At 40.4% G+C, this 23,912-nt stretch overlaps 1 protein-coding gene across 1 annotated transcript in view; it reads right to left on the bottom strand.

Annotated features, from left to right (window-relative positions):
* Positions 1 to 23,612, bottom strand: part of TSHZ2 (teashirt zinc finger homeobox 2) — a 300,004-nt gene extending 276,392 nt beyond the window's left edge. The window contains exon 1 of the mRNA XM_075011363.1: positions 23,561 to 23,612. Within this exon, the coding sequence (XP_074867464.1) occupies positions 23,561 to 23,600 (40 nt within the window). The 5' untranslated portion in view covers positions 23,601 to 23,612. The remainder of the gene's footprint in view (positions 1 to 23,560) is intronic.
* Between the last annotated feature and the right edge of the window lie 300 nt (positions 23,613 to 23,912).

Consider the following 23,912-nt stretch of genomic DNA (forward strand, 5'->3'; position numbering starts at 1 on the left):
GGTGATTGCAGCTCTCTGTGGCTGCAGATCACCATTCACAACCAATGGGAGCGGCGGAAAGCAGTATGAATCAAGATATTGCTTCCTGATGCTGCCATTGGTCACGAATGGCGATCTGCAGCCAACAAGAGCTGCAATCACCCAACACCTGCAGAGGCACAGGTAAATATAGAGGTGGGACCTGCCAGGGATGAAACTTGGCAGATCAGAGCTGGTCCATGGGCCAGAATTTGCCCACCCCAATCTAAAATGTTCCTCTGTCTTTGATTGGATTGAATTAGAACAATTCACTCTAGTCTTACAGGATCTAAATTGTAAAGCAGCAGGGATAAGTCTACTGCAGCTCACATAGTGGGGCCCTATCTGTTTAAAGTTCAAGGATCTGAGTTCTGTCCCTGTTGCCATACACATTTCTTTTCACACAAATCTGCATTTGCCTTTGTCATCTGGAAATTGCTATCCTTTTGGAATTTCTGAGCAGCCTGGAAAGTGGAAGAACCAGGAAGCTTGTAACAATAGGGCTTTCTTGAATGAGTCTAATCCAGTTCTACTAATACAAGTTGATATTGTTCATATCAGATTCTACTAAGCATCAAAGCATGTGGGTCTATGAAGAAAGCCTAGGTAGGGGTCAGCAACTGCCAGCACAGGTGCCAACACTGGCACTTTCAAATCATGTGTGGCCACCGTTATGCTAATGAGGCACTGCATATTCATATGAGCACTTCACTAGCATTTTCCAAATTCCCTCATTGACATGCCCCTTTCGAAAAGGAGGGACCAGTGTAGCTGCAGCCATAGTGCCTATTTCAAAATAGTGCCATTGGATGTCATTATGCCTTATTACAAAATAGCTCTATTCGGTGTCTTAACAGTACCTATTTCAAAATATCTATTTTGAAATAAGCATTATTCCTCCTGCAATGAGGTTTACGAAATTCAAAATAGCATGACTGCTATTTCACATTTATTTTGAAATAGCTTGTGCATAATGTAGATGCTCAAAAAGTTATTTCAAAAGAACGTCTGTTATTTCAGAATAACTTAAGTAAGCAGACATAGTCTTAGTGACTTTGAAAAGTATCAGCAGATTCAGATCACACACAGAGATCAAAAGGTCAAATTTCGCCTCAGAAAGGTTGCTGACCCCTGGCCTAGGAGACAGATGTGAGAGAGAAATCCTAAATGCTATTCTTACGTCCTCTGCCAGTTCTCTGTGTCACAGTTCACACACCTGTAAAATGGGGAAAATGAAATATACTGACATCAATGGATATAGGAACATACACGTGGCACAAGTAATTGTTTACATAAAATGCCAAAATCCTTGAATGAACGTCACCGAGAAGCACAAAGTATTAAGACCCGATCTGGAGAAATGCTCCAATGAGCCTGAAGTTCACCCACTCCTGTTTCTAAGAAATCTGACAACATTTGTGTTGTTCTTCCTGGTAGAAATTAAGTCATCAAATACTTGACCCTGACATATATTTTTATGTGCCTCTTCACCCAAAATAACCTATTAAAAACCAACATATCCTGATACTGTTATTTAACATTTCTATTGCATTACACACAGGTTATTAAAGAGATCAGCATGGCTCCACTCAGTGTGGCCACTCCAAATTGACTTACATAGTTAGGAGCATTACTGAAAGTCAGTGGGACTTAGGAATTGCAATAATGAATGTGTCAGGGCTTCCTTTAAAAATCTGGGCCTATTCATGCCTAAAGGCCACAAACAAGATGGGCCTTATTGGTCAAAGTACTGCACAACATATAATAAATCACAGTCAGTGTTCCTGAAAGCTCAAACTTTTGTCTAACTTTTTTCAACAGAACACACCATTAACAGTAGGTCAGCGTTTTTCAAACTATGTTCCACATGATGGCTGTATCTACACTAGCACTAGCTGAAATGCATATTCAGTGCATCATTAGCATGATGCCGGCCATGGCTCTTCGAAATTGCCTCTTTTCGCTGCCATGCGGCTCGTCCAGATGAGGTTCCTTTTTGAAAGGACCCCGCCAACTTCGAAATTCCCTTATTCCTATCTGCTGAGATTTTGAAGTTGGCGGGGTCCAAGGACCTCCCGTCTGGATAAGCCACGTGGGAGCGAAATGCGACAATGACATGGCATGCTAATGAGGTGCTGAATATGCATTTCAGTGGCTCATTAGTAATCTTCGAAATGGCCATTTGCCTGGCCATTTCAAAGATTTCTGCTAGTGTAGATGTAGCCAATGTCAATAGGTATTCCATGAAAAAAATTTATGTTAGCGATATTTTTCTTCTGAAATATTAAATACAAAATTGTGTGTATCACAAATACTAAGGTATTGAAATAGTATTTAGATTGTAAGTATATTAATATTTACAATGCATTCATAATATTATGGTTGTTGTTATGCAACTCGTGCTGAAATAATCAGAGTCAGTTCAGATTGTTTCAGCACAAGTCATGTTCAAAGAAATCACATGATGCTGCACGTGATATGAGGATCCAACTGTCCAGCATTGTTCCTAATATTAAGCAGATTTGTGATCAAAAGATACAAAAACACTCTTCCCATTTAAAATAAACCTGTCAAATATAACTTATTTTTATTTCCTGCAGTTTTCTGTAAAAACAACAAATTTATAAAAATAAAAATTTGAAATATTTTACCATACCTAAGTTGTTTTGCATTTCTTTTTTTATAAAAATTTTTTTAAGCTTTAAGGAAGGACAGTCCTTTTTTGAACAAAATTGTGCTTTCTCTTTTTGTACAAAAAAGAGACGAATCATCCTTCCTTTGGCTGTTATATTGATATTTTGTTTTGGGTTTGTACTTAATTTTTAGTTTTTATACTTAGTTATAGGGCTGCTACCCATCCTATCAGGGCATTAGTTGTTTACTGAGGTGATTTTCTTTTATTATTTTTTGTAAAATAAGACATCTAAAAACCCTAACATTCTAAAATCAACTTTGGAGGATTACGCATGGCAATTGTTTGGTATGGAACCCTCTATGCCTGCTGCACAATCCTCCCAGCATGTATGCGTTCCATCAATATATTGCAAACCCAAAAGTGTTCCATGGCCAAATTAGTTTGGAAAAACGCTGCTGTAGTTTATTACTGTCTCCTGTAGTTTGGAGGATAGATCATGAAATTGGAATCTCTGGCTACCTCACTTAAGCTCTCTAAAAGCCACTAATTCTTGCTGGAGTCATTGCCCTTTCCTAATGCAGAGACATATCAATCAGCAACTGTTGAGTTTTCTGCTGTGGTCAACTGAGGTAAGTCCTCAGATCTCTTCTTCCTCCCTGTACGGTAAGCTCCTCTCTTGTAGCTTGGTGCAGGCCTCACCTAATAGTCCAGATAGACGCAGCCTTGCTAATAAATAAAAGAAAATTACACGAAGTCTCTGAAATGCAATAATGTCTACACTTTGGCCCATTACAAACACACAGAGATGAAATTAAATTTTGCAAAGAGTAATTCATCTCTAACTCAATCATTAAAGGATTAAGGGAAAAGCCAGAGCAGTAGTGTACAGTGCTTGCATAAATCCAACCCTCTAGTTGAATCTAGAGGCTGTGGGTTTGAAATCTCAGACCATCCAGTGTCCTTGTGGGATTAGAAATCACTGTCATGTAGGAAATGTCTGTCTCTCAATGAAATTATCATTGAGGAGTAGGTTTACAAAGCCACTTTCAGCCTGTGTGGGAGAAGAGTAGAAAAGAGGCTGGAGTAACCATACAGTTAAGATTAAATTCAATTACACCGGAGAAAGCTACATTTGCAGCATTCTCAATGACCTCTTTCAACCAATGAGGAGACTTTTAGATGAGAGAATTTTCTGTCTACAAACAATGATCCCTAGTAGTGCAGATTAGCTACTATCTGGATCCAATTTTCAAAATGGAAAGTCTGCTCACAAAAATGTAACTGTGACTACATGCCTACAGGTTATACATGTGTCCAAATTACCGTGATTATCCATGCAAATTGAGTCATTGTGCATGCCAGTGGCTCTTTAGAAGCCAACTAGCCTTTCATGCATGCCTTCTCCCAATATGACACACAATTGTGTAACCACTTGCACAAATACAGCTAGCCAATCGTGTTGCACAAAATTTCTGGCACAGATCTCAGGCCTCTACTTCTGAAAAAAATTAATCTTGTATGTCTTTTACCTTACACTTTTCCCAAGTGGGCTTCAGGGAAAAAGCAATTAAATTTAACAGAACCCAGGGCTTCTAAATAAAATATAAGTTCGGAAGGCACAAATTCTCTTACATTTTATTCCTTTCCACTGTTTGTGTGGTAAAAAAGCATAGAAAAGATGCAGCCACTAAGCAAGGATGGGTGCTAAGCAAAGATAGCTTCTAAATTAAACACACACACACACACACACACAATAGAATCAGGTGAATTTCATCCTGTGGACCAAACCTCAAACTCATGTAAAACTCCCCTTTAATGCCACACCCCAAAATACGGTTTCTGATGAGGCAGGAAGACAACAACCAAGCAGCACCCAGCACGGAGTACAGAGAGGCAATTTTGACCATGGGTACAAACTGAATGGCTCTTTCTACAAAAATGTATCAGCTTTACAGAGAAGAATTTGAAACTGCTTAGAACTCAGTTAAGTTACCACAGCTAACATAGACACAAATAAAAGTCTTGAACAGGAAGCTTCAATCTAGACACCAAGGTGGTGGGCACATTAGTAGTGAGATAGATTAACTAGATGAGCTGGATGGACAAATCTCAATGATTGCCAACATATTAATTTTTATGCGAGCCTGGAAAATACTAGTATTCCCAGGATTAAATGAGTTCAGAAAATTATATTTCCACTGTAAAATAGACAATCCACCCTGATATGTTTCTTGATGCTAAAGCAAACCAGGTCTCAACCAGGTAGTCCCAGAATGATACATTTTACTACAAGAGAAATGAAATAATATCCAAGCGGCTGATCCACTGAAAGCTTTAAGATGCTACCATTTACTGCAGGATATCAGTGGAATGATGTGACCTGTACACACTTTGACACATTAATTTTTCTTGAGCTCAACCTCACCAAAATTCTGTACTGTCCATCTCTCATTGCTGTCTTGCAAACATATTTTTCTTCATGATATCTAACTATTCTATCTTCGCAGGACTGTCAAACAATTGCTACTGTGTGGTTTCTTTTTTCCTTTGTTTTTAAAAGGGGAGAAAACTGTATTTGTTGAGCATAAAAATCTACATTAGAAACCAAATCAGCAAGACTGACTCCTACCACAATTTTGCCAGTCCAGATTACCAAAATATTACCTGTATTTTTGCTCTAGCATGAACACAGACATGCAATACACACACACACATCCCTTAGCATAAATTTAGCTCCAAGTCCAAATTTTGTAACATCATTTTTTTTCTCCAAGTAGAGTGTGCAAACACAGAGCAAGATTTAATATAAGAGAGTTTGCAAGCCTAGGGCCAGATTCTGACCTCACCCACAGGGGCACAATGCAGGAGTGATGGTTGAAGCCACTGGAGTTGCTCTGGTATCTCACTTAACTTAATGAGATCTGAATCTGGCCTATCCCAAGAGTTTTTCCTGGACACAATCACAATCAACCAAACACATTTGTAATCCACTGCAGCTGGTGTTTCCATAACTGACACAGATATAAAAGCTCTTTTTGATAAAGTTTTATACTTTCTTCTTCTTCTTCTTCTTCGGGTACTTGTGAGAGAGCAGCTCCCAAATGCTAGCTTTATAAATCAGCTAATAGAGCTCTCTTTAGAAGCCTTGGCTTAAAGCAAGTGGTTATGAGTTTTAACAGTGCAAAAAAAACTGAGCAAAAAACCATGCATTTATTTTCCTTGACATAGCAAAACAGCGAATTAAAAAGTTAAATCAATGTGCCATCTGACTGGGTCCTGTTGTTGCTACAATTTCTAATGAAATAAGAATGTTATGAAAACTCTTGAATATTGCACACATTTGGCACTATCTCTGTGTAACTGTTCTTTTAGTGTTCTGTCCATGAGTACTAACAGGTCACTGCACAGGAAATGCAAGAATAGGTTACATTTTAATCAGGGTATATAAAACACTGTCTAGAATGTTACGTTGCCTTTGGGACTGTAGTGAGTAGGGAACTGTTACAAAGTCCAGGTTACTCTCCCCATTACATCACTGAAAAAAATGTATTAAGTTAAATTATATAGATGTCATATATTGGAACTGTAAACCTATTCCTGAATGAGGATGCTGTTTAAAATAAACTTATTTCCTTGGAGAAATTCAAAATCACTGCTCTGGTCCTATGTACCTACTTTGCACATTTTTAATAGTAAATTTGCCCTGAACCTAAGCATTTTCCCCAAATGATATGGGAAGAGGATAAAGAAAAAAGGCAACTTTTAATGTTCTTCCGTGGCAACAGCTCCCCACACTGCACCCACCCACGTACACTGAGATCACAAGCCAAAGTGTATCACATGAACTTATTGAAAATCTGGCTGGTTTTGCTTCATAGATGATAAAAATAAAGGAAAGGGGTTGAGAGATGTTAGTGAATGCTTAAATAACAATGCTTGTAGCCTAAACAAGTGGAAACCCAGATGCAGAGATTATCATAACATTTCCCCCCATTGGTAAATATTTCCCCAAATAATTGATGTTTCCTTTAATCAAAAGATGGCAAAAGGGCTGTGTTCATTTGCATGTTATTCAGCTGTCATTAACACTTTCAGGGCTTTATTTATTTAACGCACCAAGTCTGTGGGCTTCCAAAGTCTGTAAGAACCTTTCAAAGGTGTTCAGTTGGGCATTCACTGATGCCAGTGGCATTTTGCTATTGACTTCCACATAAAAAGGACTGATTTTCCATGAGAAGTTTCCCATCATTCAATAAAAAGAGCATTTCTTCCTCTCTCTCTGTCTCTTCTCTGTCTCCCCCAAACAAAGAACCTTGTTGGTTGCAGGAGCATAACTCCTACTGATATAAACAGTAGTTTCACACATGCAAATGATGCAGTGATCAGTCCTAAGCAGTTTACATGCTCTGGCATGAAAACAGAACTCAGACTACCAGCCCCATTTATCTGAACAGTTATCTAGCGGTTGGATCCCTTGGCATTACTCTTTGTTTTCTCTCTCTCTGAGCTTCTTTCTTCTGTGCCACAGCATCTCAACTGCCAGTATTTCCTGATCTTTGCTCCTACCCACCTACAGTGTATTAGTTAATCACTCCTCCAGGCCTTATTCCAACTCTTTCCGCAACTGTGTTACCACCACCCAGCTGACCAGACAACACTGCTTCTGACATTGATACTGCTCAACCCTATTATATCTTGCATAAAAAATAAAATTAAAAAATTCTGTACCTGATTTCTGAACTATTCATTATTTATTTTTACTCATCACTCAATGTGTGGCCGCAGGCCTTACTGCACACCTTTCAACCCCTGCACAGAATACAGAATTATTAATTGGCTGTCTTCTTCATTGTGCTCCACACTGTCACAGGTGACTGCTTCACAATCCCTAGTGGCTTTATCTGCACCACACCCTAGTAATGTGAGGAAATACTATCACCATGTCATAGATTGGGAGCTTAGGCACAAGGCTATGTCTACATGAGAGTGTTTTTCTAGCAAAACCGGCCTTTTTTTTTTGGAAAAACCCATGGAGCATCTATATGCAAAATGTGCTTTGTCGACAGACTGTCAACAAAACCTGGCATATCCGGCGGCAGCGTTGTGCCTCTCTGTGTTCAGTGTGACAAAAAAGCTGTGTAGATGCTCTGGGGGGCCCTTTGGTCAACAGACAGGACTTGTTTACAGGCCGTTCTGCCTCTGTCAATTTGCTTTTGGGTGTGGATGGGATCTGTCAACAGAGGTTTTGCCAGAAGATCTCTTCTGACAGTAACTTTTGTTGACCGATAGCTGTAGCATAGACGTAGCCAGGAAAATTAAAGCCAGAATTGTCAGAAGGGTCCAATGCTTTTAGAGGCCCAACCTGAGAAGCATGTGGTCTAATTTTCCAGCACGCTTCATATTTTAGAGCATGGGTCCCACCGACTTCAGTTGCATTTGTGAGCTCCTGGCATGTCTGCAGATCATGTCCCACATGTGCACACCTAGAAAACAAGGAACACACAGTGGTGTCCTGTGGAAAGTTCAATCTAAGTGTCTTGAATATATGGCAGCAGGCTGAGGACAGACTTTGCTGGGCCTGGGGAAGGTGATTCTGGACCCCCACAGAAAGGGCAGGGCCTCAGCCAGCAAGGATGAACTGGGGAGCTAGCCTTCCCCAGCCAACCTTCCTGCACCCCCAGGCTCATGACACCCAGGACTCTGGAGGTGATTTAAAGCTCTCAAGCTCCAGTCACTGCCACTGCCGAGGTAGTGACAGTGGCATCCAAGAGTCCTGACCCCTTTAAGTTGCTGGGCTCTGGAGCAGTTACTCCCTTTGCCACTCCCACTCCCCGCCACCAGCAGCTCTGTATGGCAGAAGCAGGGATAGAATCCAATTTTCCAGAGTACTATTTGACTGTCTTAACTATCCCTTCTCTTCCTGCAGTCCCCTGCCTTATTGACAATGCTCCTTGCAACTTCTGCAATAAATATATCTGTGATGCTACAGACAAGTATCTGACACTACAAAACCCTGATTCACTCCCTCAGCATTGTTCCTCCAGTGCACTGCATGAAACAGGATACCTCTCTGTTTTAAAAAAAGAACACATTTAAAACACACCATGTGGAACTATATTGTCTCTGCACAGGTCTTCAGAAGGGTAGGCACCTAGACCCACAGCACAGGTCTCGATCATCTGAGAGAACGGAGAAACTGGCAGAAGTAGCAAACTGTTAACCAAACACTAGAGGGAGATGTGGCACACTCCTTGTCAGGGGTTTTGTGAATATTTGCTGATGGGCTCTCCCTGGCTTCTGCCACCCCAATCTATCCTCATGCCACTTTTTCCTATTTCCCCACCTGAGCCTTCTCTCTCCCCTTTCTATTGTTCACACCTCTGTACTCCAGTACAGCTGTTTCCCCCTTATCCTTGCTGCCTGGGCCCCAACAGGGTGAATCCGAGAAGCACAAGACAAACAGTGTTCTTGCATTGTGCCCCACACTACAGCTGTCCCCAGCAGCAGGGAGAAGTAGTTGCAGGACATTTTGCTCAGCCCTGGCTGGAGCACGCTTAGGCTGTGTCTACACAGCAAAGTTGTTTTGAAATAACAGCAGTTAACTCAAAATAACTTTGTCAGCATCCAAATGACACACACTGGTTGCGTCTACACTGCCCCTCCCTTTCGGAAGGGCATGTAAATACAGCAGATCAAAAATGCTAATGAGGCACTGATATGAATATTTTGATTCTGGTACACCTCATTCCACAAGGAATAATGCCCATTTTGAAGCTGCTATTTCGAAATAGGTACTATTAAGACACAGAATAGTGTTATTTTGAAAGAAGCAACAATGGGCTCTAATGGCACTCTTTCTAAGTAGTGCCATGGACACAGAAATGCTATTTTGAAATAGCTGGATGCTATTGTGTGTGATTGTGTTACTTGGAAATAAGATATTTCAAAATAGCTGTTTCATAATACCTTATTTTGAAATAGGGCTGCAGTGTAGCTGTAGCCATAGTGAGCTCTGTGAGGGTGAAATAAGCTCAGTGTAGCTGTCATAGGATCTCTGGAAGCATGCAGCATGCTCAGTGAAGACAGGATGGTCAAAGAATTATGTTGCTAGCTTCTAACAAATCTTTACTGAGGATGTGCAAATGGCAATTTTTAGAGACATTTAATCTGGCCCAGTTTGGGGGATGGTCCTCGAACCTCCTGTAACCCCCTACCAAATTTCAAGTTTCTGCTGCAGAGCTTGGAGGTGCTAAAATTTTGTGACAAAATCGCTGTCTGTATTTTTAACATTGGCAAAACAACATATTTCCCTGCTACCTTCATTTATAGACATGGTTAAATCATGTTTGCTGAATCTTTCCATTCATGTCCAGGCACACACTTTGCATGGGAAATTTCAGCCCAAATAGCTAAAATTTGGGATTGTGATAAGCCACTGAAACATGGTCTTACAAAGGAAAGTGCTGGGCAACCTTAATTATAGACAGAAGGGCTTACAAAATGGCTGGGTCACCAGCTTAGCAAGGTGAATGGGATGGCTCAGTGCTCCTGGAAGGGGCGTGGCCTTGGCAGAAGAGGATGGGACTGGGAGCAGCTAGCCCACAGTGCCTCTCAGACAGCAGCACATCTCCTCATCCAGCCCTTAGCACTGCCCAGACCATGGTGCAATGATTTAAAGGGCCCAGGGCTCTGGTTGCCACCACGGCTGCAGTAACAGTGGCCTCAGGTGGGACCCTCTGGACCTTTTGACTCACAGTTGCTCCCGTTGCCTCCTGCCTTTGTCAAGCCTGTTATAGGTATCATTCCTAGCTCTGCTTCCAATAAACACATCACTTCCAGCTCTGTCTATAACAATCCTGGTATTTGGACAACTCACAATGCCCTCAAGGCTTCTTTTTTTGCTTCTATTGTATCCAGTTCACCCTATTGTATTCTACTGTTGCTTCTATTGCATCCAGTTCACCCATTTTCCTTGTCATGTCTTCACACGGCCCAACTTCTACTGTTTGAATGGCTGCCTAAAGAGGTGAAACAAGTGTCAAGTACACAACACTCTTTTCACTACTTCAATGGCCTCAAAGAGACACCACACAAAAGGAAGTCCAGCCACAGATTGTTCTTTTTGAAGTTATCTGAATGTATTTAAAATTTTTCAAGATGTATTTTTGCCATGCATGAGAGAGAGAGAGACCTGAGCTACCAAATCCAGATGAGTCCCCAATTCAGCCACCAGGACTCTGTGGGTGCATCTACACTAGCCAGCTACTTCGAAGTAGCCGGCACAAAGTCGAAATAGCACATGTCACATCTACACACACTGTGTGCTATTTCGACGTTGAAATCGACGTTAGGCGGTGAGATGTCAAAATCACTATTCCCATCCGAAGATGGGAATAGCGCCCTACTTCGACGTTCAACATTGAAGTAGAGCGTGTGTAGACGATCCGCGTCCTGCTACTTTGAAATAGGGGGATCCTCCATGGTGGCCATCAGCTGAGGGGTTGAGAGACGCTCTGTCCAGCCCCTGTGGGACTCTATGGTCACCACGTGCAGCAGCCCTTAGCCCAGGGCTTCTGGCTGCTGCTGCAGCTGGGGGTCCATGCTGCATGCACAGGATCTGCAACTGGTTGTCAGCTCTGTGGATCTCGTGCTGTGCAGGGCAAGTGTGTCTGGGAGGGGCCCTTTAAGGGAGCGGTTTGGGGCTTTGCTGGCCCCTTATTTCGACGGGGAGCACATGTGTGTGTGGACACTCCACATTTCCTTACAGGGCAGCTCCTTTCAATGTTCCCCGTCGCTACTTCGACATGGAACATCGACGGCACCAGCCCTGGAGGACATGTAGACAATACGTGTTGAAGTAGCCTATTTCGTGTCATTACTTTGAAATAGGCTCTTTCGACGTAGTGTGCTAATACAGATGTAGCCTGTGTATGTTTAAAGTTAGGCACAAACATAAGCATCTTCATGAACTTGCCTCCAGATTTCAAAGCACCTCAGACTCTGGGCTGCTGAGATTTGAGGTTCCTGTTCACTACTGAGATTGATTTGGGGGATAGAATTAGCAGCTAAATTCTGGTCTGGATTTCAAAACATAACTCCCTCTTTCCACATGAAACTTGGACTCAAGGGATCTGGTTCAAGTTCGTCTCCTATTACAATGTAAGTTTATTGGAAATACTGAATGAAAGAGTTCACAGTGTAGGTAACATTTTGTTACCTTTTGACAAGAGAAAACATTTAATAACCATTTTTTCACTGCTCTGAATATTTGTTTAAGTGTCACAAATAATTAAATGCTTATGAGTCAGAGACATCTTTAGACATTTTGACAATACACATTAAGAGGTGCTTTAAGGGGAAATCTGCACGGCTCAGCTTATATTTGTTGTACTGTAACGATAATGTATCTTGATTACATTTGTTCCAGATTTTCATGAGCAACAGGAGGCATTCTGCAAATGATCTTGTAAGGAACAGAATGACAGTGTCTGACATGTCCTGACATGCCAGGAAATTCATAAGCACTCAGATGTTTAATGAGGAAGTCTACAGGGCTATTGCTTGTGGGTGGGACGCTAGAAACCACGCTCAGCAGCCTAAGGAGAAGGGACATCAGGGTAGCTGGAAATTACATTATGAGTAATAATAAAAATAAATAATCATAATTTATGTCTAAGAGGCTTAAATACAAGGATGTCAAACCACTTGAAATACATGAGTATTAATAATCAGAGATAAGTCCCATTTAGCCATGCACTCATGTACCCAAACTCGTATACAAAGTCTAACAACCAACCCCTCAGTTACAAAGAACCATGAAAAGCCTCATTTGAAAAGCTCCCAATTGGAGAACTTTCATAAAGAGGACAGCATTCCAAGCCCTGGAGCCTCAGTGAAGAAGGACCTTCCTGGCGACCTCAAATAGAATGAACAGCCCAGCTGATCTCCAGTGCTGTGAGAGTAGATGGGACAGCACGGCTCTCTCAGGCATGGTATATTGGCCACATATTACCTAAGATTTACTCTGGGATCTTGTCAGTATAGTACTTATAACTACCATTCTCAAGTGGCAAAATAATAGGAAAATAAAGGCCAACAACCCTAAATGTACCCATAAGCTATAATCTGTCTCCATATTTCTCCTACAGCCAGTACATATGTTTCCAGCCTCGGGAAGGAACACTGCACTTGACATATGTTTGCAACTCATGCTGCCAGTGGAAGCTGTGAGGAAAGATCCAATAGGAACTGCGATGTTCTCACTGCTTCTGAACTCTCTTATTTAAATGCCTAAATAAGGATTTGGAAACCTTCAGGAACCTGTCTTTGGAAATTCTTGCCTCAGTGTTTACTGTAATGGATTTCATGCCACCCCCAGCCTACTGTTTGGAGGGTAATGTGAATACTCTGTTACAGTGGGTATTATCCTCTTTTAGGACATGACTGTGTCATGCATTTTCAGATCCATGGTCCAAACAAGCTGCATTTAGCACAGGACATGGGGGAAAGGCAGCTAGGCTATCTTGCAATTTCTTGGATCCTGGGGCTTATTTGAACACAAATTGATTTGAAAGTAACTTAGAGAAGCCCACAGGCTACTTTAAATGATGCTGCCTAGAACAGTCTCTGACTAGAAACTACCTCACTAGCTAGAGAGTGACAGAAGATAGCTTGCCCTGGCCACTTTCCTCCTTTGCTCAGTTATGCCCCTGACTCACACATGAATGCCACCTGTGGCTTGAGGTAGTGGGGAGGGAGTAGCAAAGAGCTGGTTATACTGGCTGTATGCGTCCTGGAAATTCTCCTTCACTAGAAAATCTCCAGACCCCCAGCCAGGAGAGCTCCCCATCCTCTCTGCACCAGCAAAGTGGTACAAAGAGGATGGACCCAAGAGCCAGGAGGTGGTCCAGAGCCTCCACTTTTACTATTCTCTTGTAGGAACGTGTTACAGATGGTAGTATACAGATGAAACACTGAGGAGTCCTGGTGAACTTTAAAGACTAACACATTTATTTGGGCATAAACTCTTGTGGGCTGGAGCCCACTTCATCAGATGCATGAAGTGGAAACATCAGTTTGGCAGGGATATGCATGCAAAGAGGGGGCTGTTACATTACTATGCAGAGGCCTACTGCTAATGAGGCCAATTCAGTCAGGGTACATGTGGCACATTCCCGACAGTTGACGAGAAAGTGAAAATGCCAGAAGAGGGGGAAATATTTTTTGTAGTGAGCTAGCTACACCTGGTCTCTATTCAGACTCAGTCTGATAGTGTCAAATTTGCTTATGAATTCCAGCTCTGCAGTTTCACACTGCAAACTGTTTTTGAAGATTTTTTGCTCATGTATAGCAAATTTCAAGTCTGTTCTCGAGTGTCCGGGAAGGTTGAAATGCTCTCCTACTGTTTTTGAATGTTTCCATTCTTGATGTCTGATTTATGTCCAATTATTCTTTTGCATAGAGACAGCCTGGTTTGGCCAATGTACATGGCAGAGGAGCGTTGATGGCACATGATGACATACAGCCTGATATCTATGCTATTGCTGCTGCTGCCTTGCAATGTGCCCTTGAGCAACTCAGTTTAAACTTGCCCATCTGTGAAATGGGAATAAGACCAATGTTCCTCTTTTGGCTTGTTCTGAACATTGGTAAAATATTCTGAAATACAAAGCAGTACTCCACTGCTTCTTCTTGAAGCTTGTAATTCCCATGTAGATCAGTGGGAGCTGTGCAGCTAAATCAAAAGCCTTAATGCTACTACAGATCAATATAATTGCTTAACTTCCTCTTCTTTTCACATGTGAATTTAATGCTACTTGTACTGCAGTTATAAATGTTATAACAGAGATGAAAAAACATATTTTTAAAAGATTACACTTTTGCATGCCAGCATTTTAGCTAAATTAAATCTCTGCAGGGGTATTTCCCTGAAAGGCTTCTGCATAAGGTTTTCCCTCCTTTTGGTACTAACTTTTAAAACATGCAAAGATCAAGCCCTTTTCCATACAGTCTACTCACTCTGTAGGATGCCAATGAGATGATCCAGCACACATACAGAATTTCAGATCTGATTAATCGTAATGGTGATTTAAACAAAATAGTGTAATTTACACTGAATTATTTTATGTACATCCCATGCAACCCACTCATAGGAAAGTATTTTCTTTTCCCCAACAGAACAACTTCATTCTGAGCTGAGGGTCACAATATAAATGGGATTGTAGCCTGCACATTCAGATGCACCACAACAAGCCCAGACTTTTATTCCAGTCAACTATAAATGGAGTTTCACTAAGACCCCAGTTTCTTATTAGTGGATTCCCATGTATAAAATGATTATCAATAAAAACAAGCACTGTGCTCTGCTTCATTTTCCACAGAAAATGTGCACTGATCCCACAAGAACACAACAAACATTGCGGCTGGAAAGATGCTTTGAGAATATTAAACAAGATTTTTAAAATATATTAAAGCAATATTGTACAAGATTCTTTATGAGTTAAAATCTGTGGGTTTTAATTTTATTTTAAGAGAGAACATAAAGATTTAAAAAACAACCAAAACCTCATCAGATTATACTAGACTGGAATGCAAGGCCTTGTGGGAAATTGGGCCTCTTTTCTTGTTACATGCATAAAAACAATCACAACAAGCTTTCCAGTTAAATGAGTCTTTTGAGATAGATACAGGAAGAGTCAGAAAGCTCCTTAAAAATGGTATTGCTCCTCATATTTGCCAGGTGGGCCTGTATATTAAAAATTATCTGTTCTTTCCAATACAGTGCTTCTACCTGTAAAATGTTTTTGTTGTAATCTGACCTATCTAATTTCAAGAGTTATTCAAGAGAGATTTTGAGAGGGTTTTTTTTCCATATGTTCAGCAGCTTTGCTTTTCATAAAAGCTCTGCTTACTGCAGACCCTTTTGCATCATGAGAAACTTTAATGAGATACAGTATCATTAGATGATAACACTTCACACCGAGCATGAGGAAAATATAGAGAAAAGAATGAGATAGTGATATAATAGATACAATGAACAGAGATGAAAGAAAGAAGACAGCATCTCATTTACATTAATACAATAAAAATACAGCATGAATGTTGCAAGTTTTACCAAGTTTTTTTTCCTTCAGTAAAGTTGAGCTCTATTGTGTTTTTTTTATATCTCTAAAAAACAGCTACTGGCTATTAACTTTGAGGACGTAATTGCCACTAGCATCAATCTCCATAAAGGTACAATGGAAAGCCATACCTCAAGAATAGATGGTCTGAGTCTTTAGCCTAAGACCAAAGCCTGCTTTTGGTTACAACAGTATAAGTCCAGAACTAGGTCATCTGTCTGCATGATGAGCTGGCGTGCAGCATGCCAGGAGATTAATCTACAGTGCACCATTTTACTAAATACTATTTTGCTATGTAAATAAAGTCTAGCTCTAGTAAAGTAATTCTATCCCATCAAGACACAATTCAAAGCAGGAATCAATTAGAAGCAATTCTGCCAACATAAAGCATTCAGAATCATAAATCTGTCCTTCAAAATACAAGAGATTAGCTTTAAAAGTAGAGGATTTTAAATACCATAAATGTGAATGGTTCCCCCACCCCTTTTTGATACTTGAAGCCTTTTGCTTATATGTTTTAAGCTCATCTCTACAATCATTAAGGCTAAAAACTTTCTTTTTTTCTTTTTAAATAAAAGAAGAGATGCTGATATAATCCCCTGAATCCAGAAGCTAGGGATTAAGGAAATACCATCTATTATGAGACTAATATACTGTAGAAGTTTACCACAATGCCTACATTTAATTGGCTCGAATTGTTTAAAAATGCCACCAGTCTAGCAATTATATGCTCAGTTTGGTAAGCATTTTGCATCCACATTTCAGCTAGATGCTTGTATCTCCGTGTGTGTGTGTGTGTGTGTGTGTGTGTGTGTACCTGAATGCATGCCGGTTGGGCATGTGTGCACAGCCACATCTTCCAGGAGGATTTAGCTCCTATCAACATAGCATGGTTCTGTTTTACTGTGGAATTTTACCAGTAATTATGATCATTGCACACTACATATTAAAAATAACATAGAGTTTGTTCCTGTCATTTTGTAGCTATTGTTGTGACTTACTTTTTTTGTAGTGCAGGGCGGGGGGAGAGGAGAGAGAAGAAGAATATTTTTTTCTTGCCAAACAAAGAACCTCTTCATTTGTCTAAGCTAAACATTTAATGCAGTGCTAAGATCCTAAAACCAGTTTTCCAACTTAGTTTCTTTTCTTTTGAAACACTTCACAAGACAATATGTAAAAAAATAGCAATAGTTAAAAACGGGATGTGTAAATCCAATGGGAAACAGTGTGCTTCTATGATGCATCCCCCCCAGCCTACCCCACCCCCATCTTGAAAATACACTGCTCGCTGTTTGCTCTTGGAAACCAAGAAATTTCTGAGTTGCAAAAGACATTATTATAATGTGGTCAGCAATGACAATGAGCCAAAATCCAATAACCTCAAGTCAGGGTCACCTTAATTAGAAAGAACTGATGTTAAACTTTTAGGGCCCTGAGTTGCAAAACATTGTACATACTATTTCTTTGAGAGACGCTGCTAGAATTGACACTATCAATTCCTACTACCAGAAAAAAATATATTCAATAATAATTGTAAAATGATCAAAAATATTTAAAGAATGACGGTAGTAACATAAATAAAATGCAATCATGATATAAACTTTAGAAAATAAGAATGTAGAACTATCAGTCCATATATGCATAATCTCACATTTCCCTAGATTTCAAAAGTAAATGCTACTTAAAGGCTATTGGCAGAATATGGACCATAATTTGGACACTAACCCTCTCCCCACCCTTTTTAAAATCAATCTATCTATCTATTGTTTTATTTTGGAGCCAAATAGTCTAATTTTACATCTATACACAGGACAAACTCACAGTGAAGGAAAGTCACTAGTGAGTCCTGCAGGACTGGGCCTAGAGTCATGCAAATTATTGTAATTAAATAGGTAATGAAAAATCACTGCTGTTGCACGAATGAAATGCAAGGCTTCAACTGTGAGAGTAATGCGTTTCCAATTGACTCCAATATCTGATTCTGAGACAGATGAAAATGTCTCCCTGCTTGCGTGAGCACACTTTGGAGGTAAAACTTTACAAACATGTTTAATTTTGAAAAGACCAAGGGGAAAACAAAAGGCTAGGTTAATAAAAAAGGCTGGTGAGCTCCTCTTTCTAAAGGAGTTTGGTTGAATGCGATACTCACATGTCACAATATCTGCAATATAATCTGATAGATATTAAATAGAGAATATTCATTTGCATCATTTTACTTTGGATCTACTACAATACATCATCTGTTAGAACAACCAGGTTTCTCACCCTGCTCTGGCTAACTAACATGATTTTTAATTTTTTTAATTTTTATTTTACGTATAAGCTCTTAACATCTCCACAATAGCTTGACACAACAGGTGGTTAGCATTTGGTTCCAACTGTAATGGATAGAGTACGGTTTCACTACTCTTGCTGCTGCTAGTAAGTTAGGAGCTGCCGTCACATGAAAGTTAGGAGCAGCAGTGGGAGAGGATGGGGGAGGAGACTGGACTAGCTCTTTGGAGTGGTGTCTCCAGTGGGATGCGGAATAAAGCAAGGGGGAAAGAATCATTGCAATTCTGTGCTGGTGAGTTGGCACCCCAGCAACTTGGCTTAGGGACAAGGTTATTTGAGAGGGGTGCTGCCAATGGGAAACTGAGTCAGAAGGAAAAAGCAAGGGGAAAAAAGTGGTCAAATCCTGCTGGTTTTAAGTATGTGGCCTTGGCATTAAAGGACCTGGAAGAGTAGAACCAGTTAGGCAAAACAATTTTACTTTAAATAATATTTAAAAAATATTTTCAGACCACTGATCTCATTTGTGGATGACATTGTCTTTTTGATGACAATGGCAGTGCCCGAACTCCTTATCGGTTCTAATCTTTCTATGGAGGCCAGTGAATGGTGCCCTGACATGACAGATGAAAAATAAAATCAGTAAATAACTAAAACAAATGAACTTTTGAGTCTGATATATACATGGACTTCAACCACAGACAGGACCATCATGATCATCTGAGCAGATATTACCTTGTAACAGACCCTCATCCACTTGCTCCTGCCCCTTTCTGTCCTGGGTTTTAACTTGGAGTGTGGGTGGAGGGGTTAGGACAGAAGGGTGTGTGGGAAAGAGAGAGAGAGAGAGAGAGAACACCTAGTAGCTCAATTCGACAGCAGAGTTCAGACAGCCAATTTGGTGGATGGGTAGTTGAGGAAGTATCTATTCTGGAACTCATTTAATTAATCAGAATGGCAAAGTCTCCTCCTGTTTGTGAACACCTTTGCTCTTTTTTGTCATCTGTCAGTGTCATGATGTGCAGAGAAACTGAAGGGTTCTGGGGCATGAGCTATTTAGATGTTTTTGATGTGCACTTGCTTTTCTGAAGGATGCTAAAACAAAGCGACTCTGCCATTCCCACAGTTCCATTTCCGTCCCCTTTGCTTGGAACCTGCTCCTATTAGCTGCTTAATAAAGGATAAATGCAATATTAAAAATAAAACAACCCTGCTAGTTTACATGCACATATTTCTTGGGAATCAGATCTAACATGTTATCCAGTTTAACCCGCTGAAGAGTGCAGGGTTTCCCCTGCTGAATACATTTCGATTTAAATAACCTGTTCTATTAAGGTGCAAATTGCAACTTTTAAGTAATGATTGCTAACAGTCTTATGTTTACTGCCACACAAGGACTTTCACGAAAACAAAATCTGAATTATTCATCTCTACCTTTCATAAACAAAATAAATGTGGCTGGTAGCTATTTCTGCTGTACTTTTCAGGAGTGCTGGCTCTCAGATAGCCTATCTGAGCCAACAGAAAGAGAATGAAAGAAAGAATGACAAACTTGCAGCACAGAAATACAGTAAATCCAAATTCTTCTTCACTAGCAATAAGCAGCAAACTAGAAATTCATGATCACAAAATAAAATAGGCACATTAGAAGAAGCTGCAAGGGAAAAACAGAGTATAAACCAATGAAATTTTGTTGGAAAGCTATTTTATATCCATAGAAATAACAACAACAGCAAAATGGCAGTTCAGGTCTGCTGCCACCCTACTACCCATTGTTGTATACAGTTATTGGTGGTGAATCACTACCCAAGGTCTGCCCCAGAGGTGGCCGCAATTCAGTGATGGGTGATGTACATCCAAGGCCTGTTTCTTTTCTTCTCCCCTAGAGTTCTATACCATGCAACTCCATTCATGTGAATAGAGTTACTTGTGATGTACACTGGTATGAGAGAAGAATTGGGCCAGCTCTCTGTAAAGCCTTTTGGGGGTCTGTTGGGATAAAAAAGAACACAAACATCATATGGAATTTTAAACAAATATATGACCCAATATTGGGTACTGGTGAAAAGGAGATTTAAACCTCTGATTTCCGAATGCTCCAAATGCTAGGCTACGGTAACACTATAGCAATCTGTCAACAGAAGTCACTGTTGGAAGAGAGTTCCCAACAAAACTTCTATTGACAGAGTGTGGCCCTATACACAAGCAAATTGGGAGAACACTCCACTCTTGTTGACAGAGCAGCCAGACTGCCCAACTGCTCTCTCAACAAAACAGGCACTTGGAAGCAGAGCAGATAGGGCTACCCATTGCTGTAGCTGTCCTGTCTATTGGGAGAAGGTCCCCCAGAGTATCCACACAGCTTGTTTGTCGACAGAATCTGTTGACAGCAGCATTATGCCTCAAAGCTTTGAGGCTTAACACTGCTGGCAAAAGTGATGTGTTTTGTTGAGATGCTGTCGACAAATCCCATTTTGTGTGTGCACTCTCCACCAGTTTTGTTGACAAAACTGGCGTTTTGCCAACAAAACTTGCTAGTGTACCATAGCCAGAGTCAGCAAGAAGGATGCTTAAGAAAAAGAGAGTCATGTATAGAAAGATCAGAATTCCTTTGCTGATGTGAAATAAATTATATTTAAAAACATAAATTGAGACCAAAAAGGCCTAATAACCAAACATAAATAGTGTCCCATTTATATAATTGCAATAACCTGTTTCATTACAACACTGTCATATATTTCTCAGGCACACAGGGCTCAAAATTAATAATAGAAAAGGACAAAATTGCCACGTATATTTCTCTAGATAGATTTTTATCTAGCAGCAGGACTTCACTTCTGATTCACTTGCTTGTTCTCTCTAACCTTTACATTATTCATTAATCAAACTAGAAACCTGCTTTCAAAGTCAGTGCATGATAGTAATTATTTACAGTTGTGCATAGTATTTAATTTTAAGCAATGACAAAAGCAGACATGTCCAGAATCATAAGGCTTATCATTTTTCTTTCCTGGGAATTTAACTACCTAAAGAAGCTAGAAGTTGCAAACTTTTCTTCAATATCCCTACCACCATCAAGACAAATTGAGATACAGTCAATGCCCTTAATGTAAAAATTAAAAATATACATTGAATTAAATCCTTCATATCAGAGATGTAATAAAATACCATTATCTGCCTTGATTTGTTTTCTGTTGCACAGCCTATCCCGTAGCGTCATTTTGTTTTACCACACGAAATCAAACCTCGATACTATTCATGAAAATGAAAGTTAGTTTGAGGACTATATACAATTGGCCAGTGTGATCTTGGAAATCACATAGACACACACATTCAAAGCAGGGGAACTACGGTAGGTATAAAAACCTGCCATGTTGGATGCAACTGGGTTATAGTTAAATATCCAATATTTTCCATTTGAAATGACACAGATCTGAGGACAAATATAATCAAAGAAGCGCAGTTGTGAGAACCAGTGTGCTTTTCCAGTAAGATTATTGAATGAGACATGTCCTGGTTATTATGGTAATTAAAATTACTGCATAGGTAGTAAGAGTCTTTACAAGAATGATAATAAACCAAATAATAACAATAATAATTATGTTATTTTCAGGATAACATCACCACCACCATTATCTATAATAATTTACTTACTCCGAAGCACGTCATTCCATAAACCAAGAAAGCTACCTCTCCCCTAACAGGCCTGGACTGTACACATACACTGACTTAAAATTCTGCTTTGAAGGCGAAATTGAAATGAAGACTCACAACACTAACAAAAGAAAAAGGAAGCAATTCTAACAGTGAGATCATCAGCAGATGCTGGCGTTGGAGGGAATAGGAGGAAGCTGCCCTACAAGTTGAAAATGTTAATGTCTTGTCCAGTGCTTTGTGAATAAAAATGAAAATAATGAATGGGCACAGAGGTCTTTTTCATAAATACATCGCTGTATTAACTACCTTTTCTTTAGTTAAAAGGGACTTCTCCTTGCCAGTAAATGTACTGGCCTCCTGCTTAGGCACATAGATCTGCCCCCAGAAGACTTTGCCTACATTACTAGTGTCTTAAATCTTAGTACATGAAGCAGGGGGGTAAGATCTGTTAAAAATTCATAAAAGTTTCCTATGTCCCAGATCTCCAAAATTAACTCCAACACTACTTTTGAAAGTTAATTCAAGTGTGACACTAAACTTGCCCATACATATTGCCTTTAGCTATACTATAATATGCTAAGTGAAGGGGTATTCCAAAGATGTGCATGAAGGGGAGATTTAGATGAATATCCCCAGATCATAAAACAGAGCAAAGCTTAGCCTTTCTTTAAAGCACTAATCTAAGAGACGACACACATTAAAAATCAAACAAGATAATAATTGTGCACTTCTGGCTAAGAGAATGTGGAGGGCAAGACTTACATCACTGGCACTTGAGTTACCATGGTGAGTGATTTATTGATATGTATCAAGAATGAATAGATCAAAGGCAGCAAGATGACAGGTGATCAATCAAATGTCAAATCAAAGCTGGCAATCAACTGGAAAGCTGATTTTTCAGTGGGTGGGTCTGGCAGAAGAAAAATGAACTTCCATATTGCACTTCCCAGAAACAAAGCCCCAGAATACAATTTAAAATATAAAGCAATTAAGCAACCTAAAAGAAAACTCTCTGAGAGGATTTACTGTACAGCCTCATCGGTCTGTCTCTTTTTCCTGGCTTGATCAATTGAAAAAAAAATCTCTCCATAATTAACAAAAACAAAACACTTCCAAAGTTGCAAACTATTTTCCACTTTACAAATAATTGCAACTCCTACTTGGCCTTGGCTGATGTGCAATCTGGGATGCAACACCAAAGAAGGCTTAGATTAGAAAACGCGGATTGTCTTCTAGCAGTCAGAACGTTTCATTTTATTTCCTGTTGCAGTTTTCACCCCCCGATGATCAAAGACTGAACTTCACCACCGGGTTCATCAACAGAGACAGTCCCTGTACTATTTCAGGCGCGCGCGCACACACCAGCACACACACACACACACACACACACGGCCAGAATTGCCCCAGAAACAGGGCTAAAGACAATGTTTAAAAAAAATACCCAGCCACTTTCTGGAGTATGCATTTAAAAACGAAACTATCATCAAAGCGCGTGGGGGGGGGGGAGCAATGCAAGAGGAGGGGGCGAGTGGGGAGGAGGGAATGGAGTGGAAGAAAGTTGGGGGGGAAGTTTAACCAGGGAAGGATTACAGCCAAATAGCAGGAGTTGGTGAGAAAAAAAGAAGAGTGTTGCAAAAAGACCCAGGCGGGTGGAGGAGAACCTCACACGCCTCGTCAGTTTCAGAGTAAGGCTCTTCCTAGCAAGAAGGAAAGAAACTGATTCAATATTGTTCGAGTTCCGGAGCGGAGGGGAGGGCAGATCCAGCCCAGAAAATTGGGGTGACCCTAAATAATGAAGAGGAGGTTAAGGTTCAAAAAAGTGAAGAGACAGAGGCTGTGGAAGTGGACGGCTTCTTACCTGCAGCCCGCTTGGGTGCTTGCTGTTTCCTCCTTGGCATCCTTCTACTTTCTCCAAGCTCACTTCAGTGCCCAGATCCAAGAACCCTTGCACGCTCGTGTCTCTCGTTTCTCTGGCTCTCTCAGGCTCTCTCTCTCAGCTGGTTGCCCCAAACACCCCTTCCAGCCAAGCTCCCCCGCCCCCACTTTTGCACCGAACCGATAGGAACCCGTTGGGTTGTTGTTGTTGTTGTTTTTATTATTTGATTTCACAGAGCTCTAGGTTGTTGTTATTATTTCACTGGTGCAACACTTGCTTTGCTTTGAGTCAAACATCCGAGATCAGGAACAAACGACAGGAGCCCACAGTGCCA

Source organism: Carettochelys insculpta, chromosome 17, assembly GCF_033958435.1.
Source record: "Carettochelys insculpta isolate YL-2023 chromosome 17, ASM3395843v1, whole genome shotgun sequence".
In the NCBI taxonomy this organism is placed as follows: Eukaryota; Metazoa; Chordata; order Testudines; family Carettochelyidae; genus Carettochelys; species Carettochelys insculpta.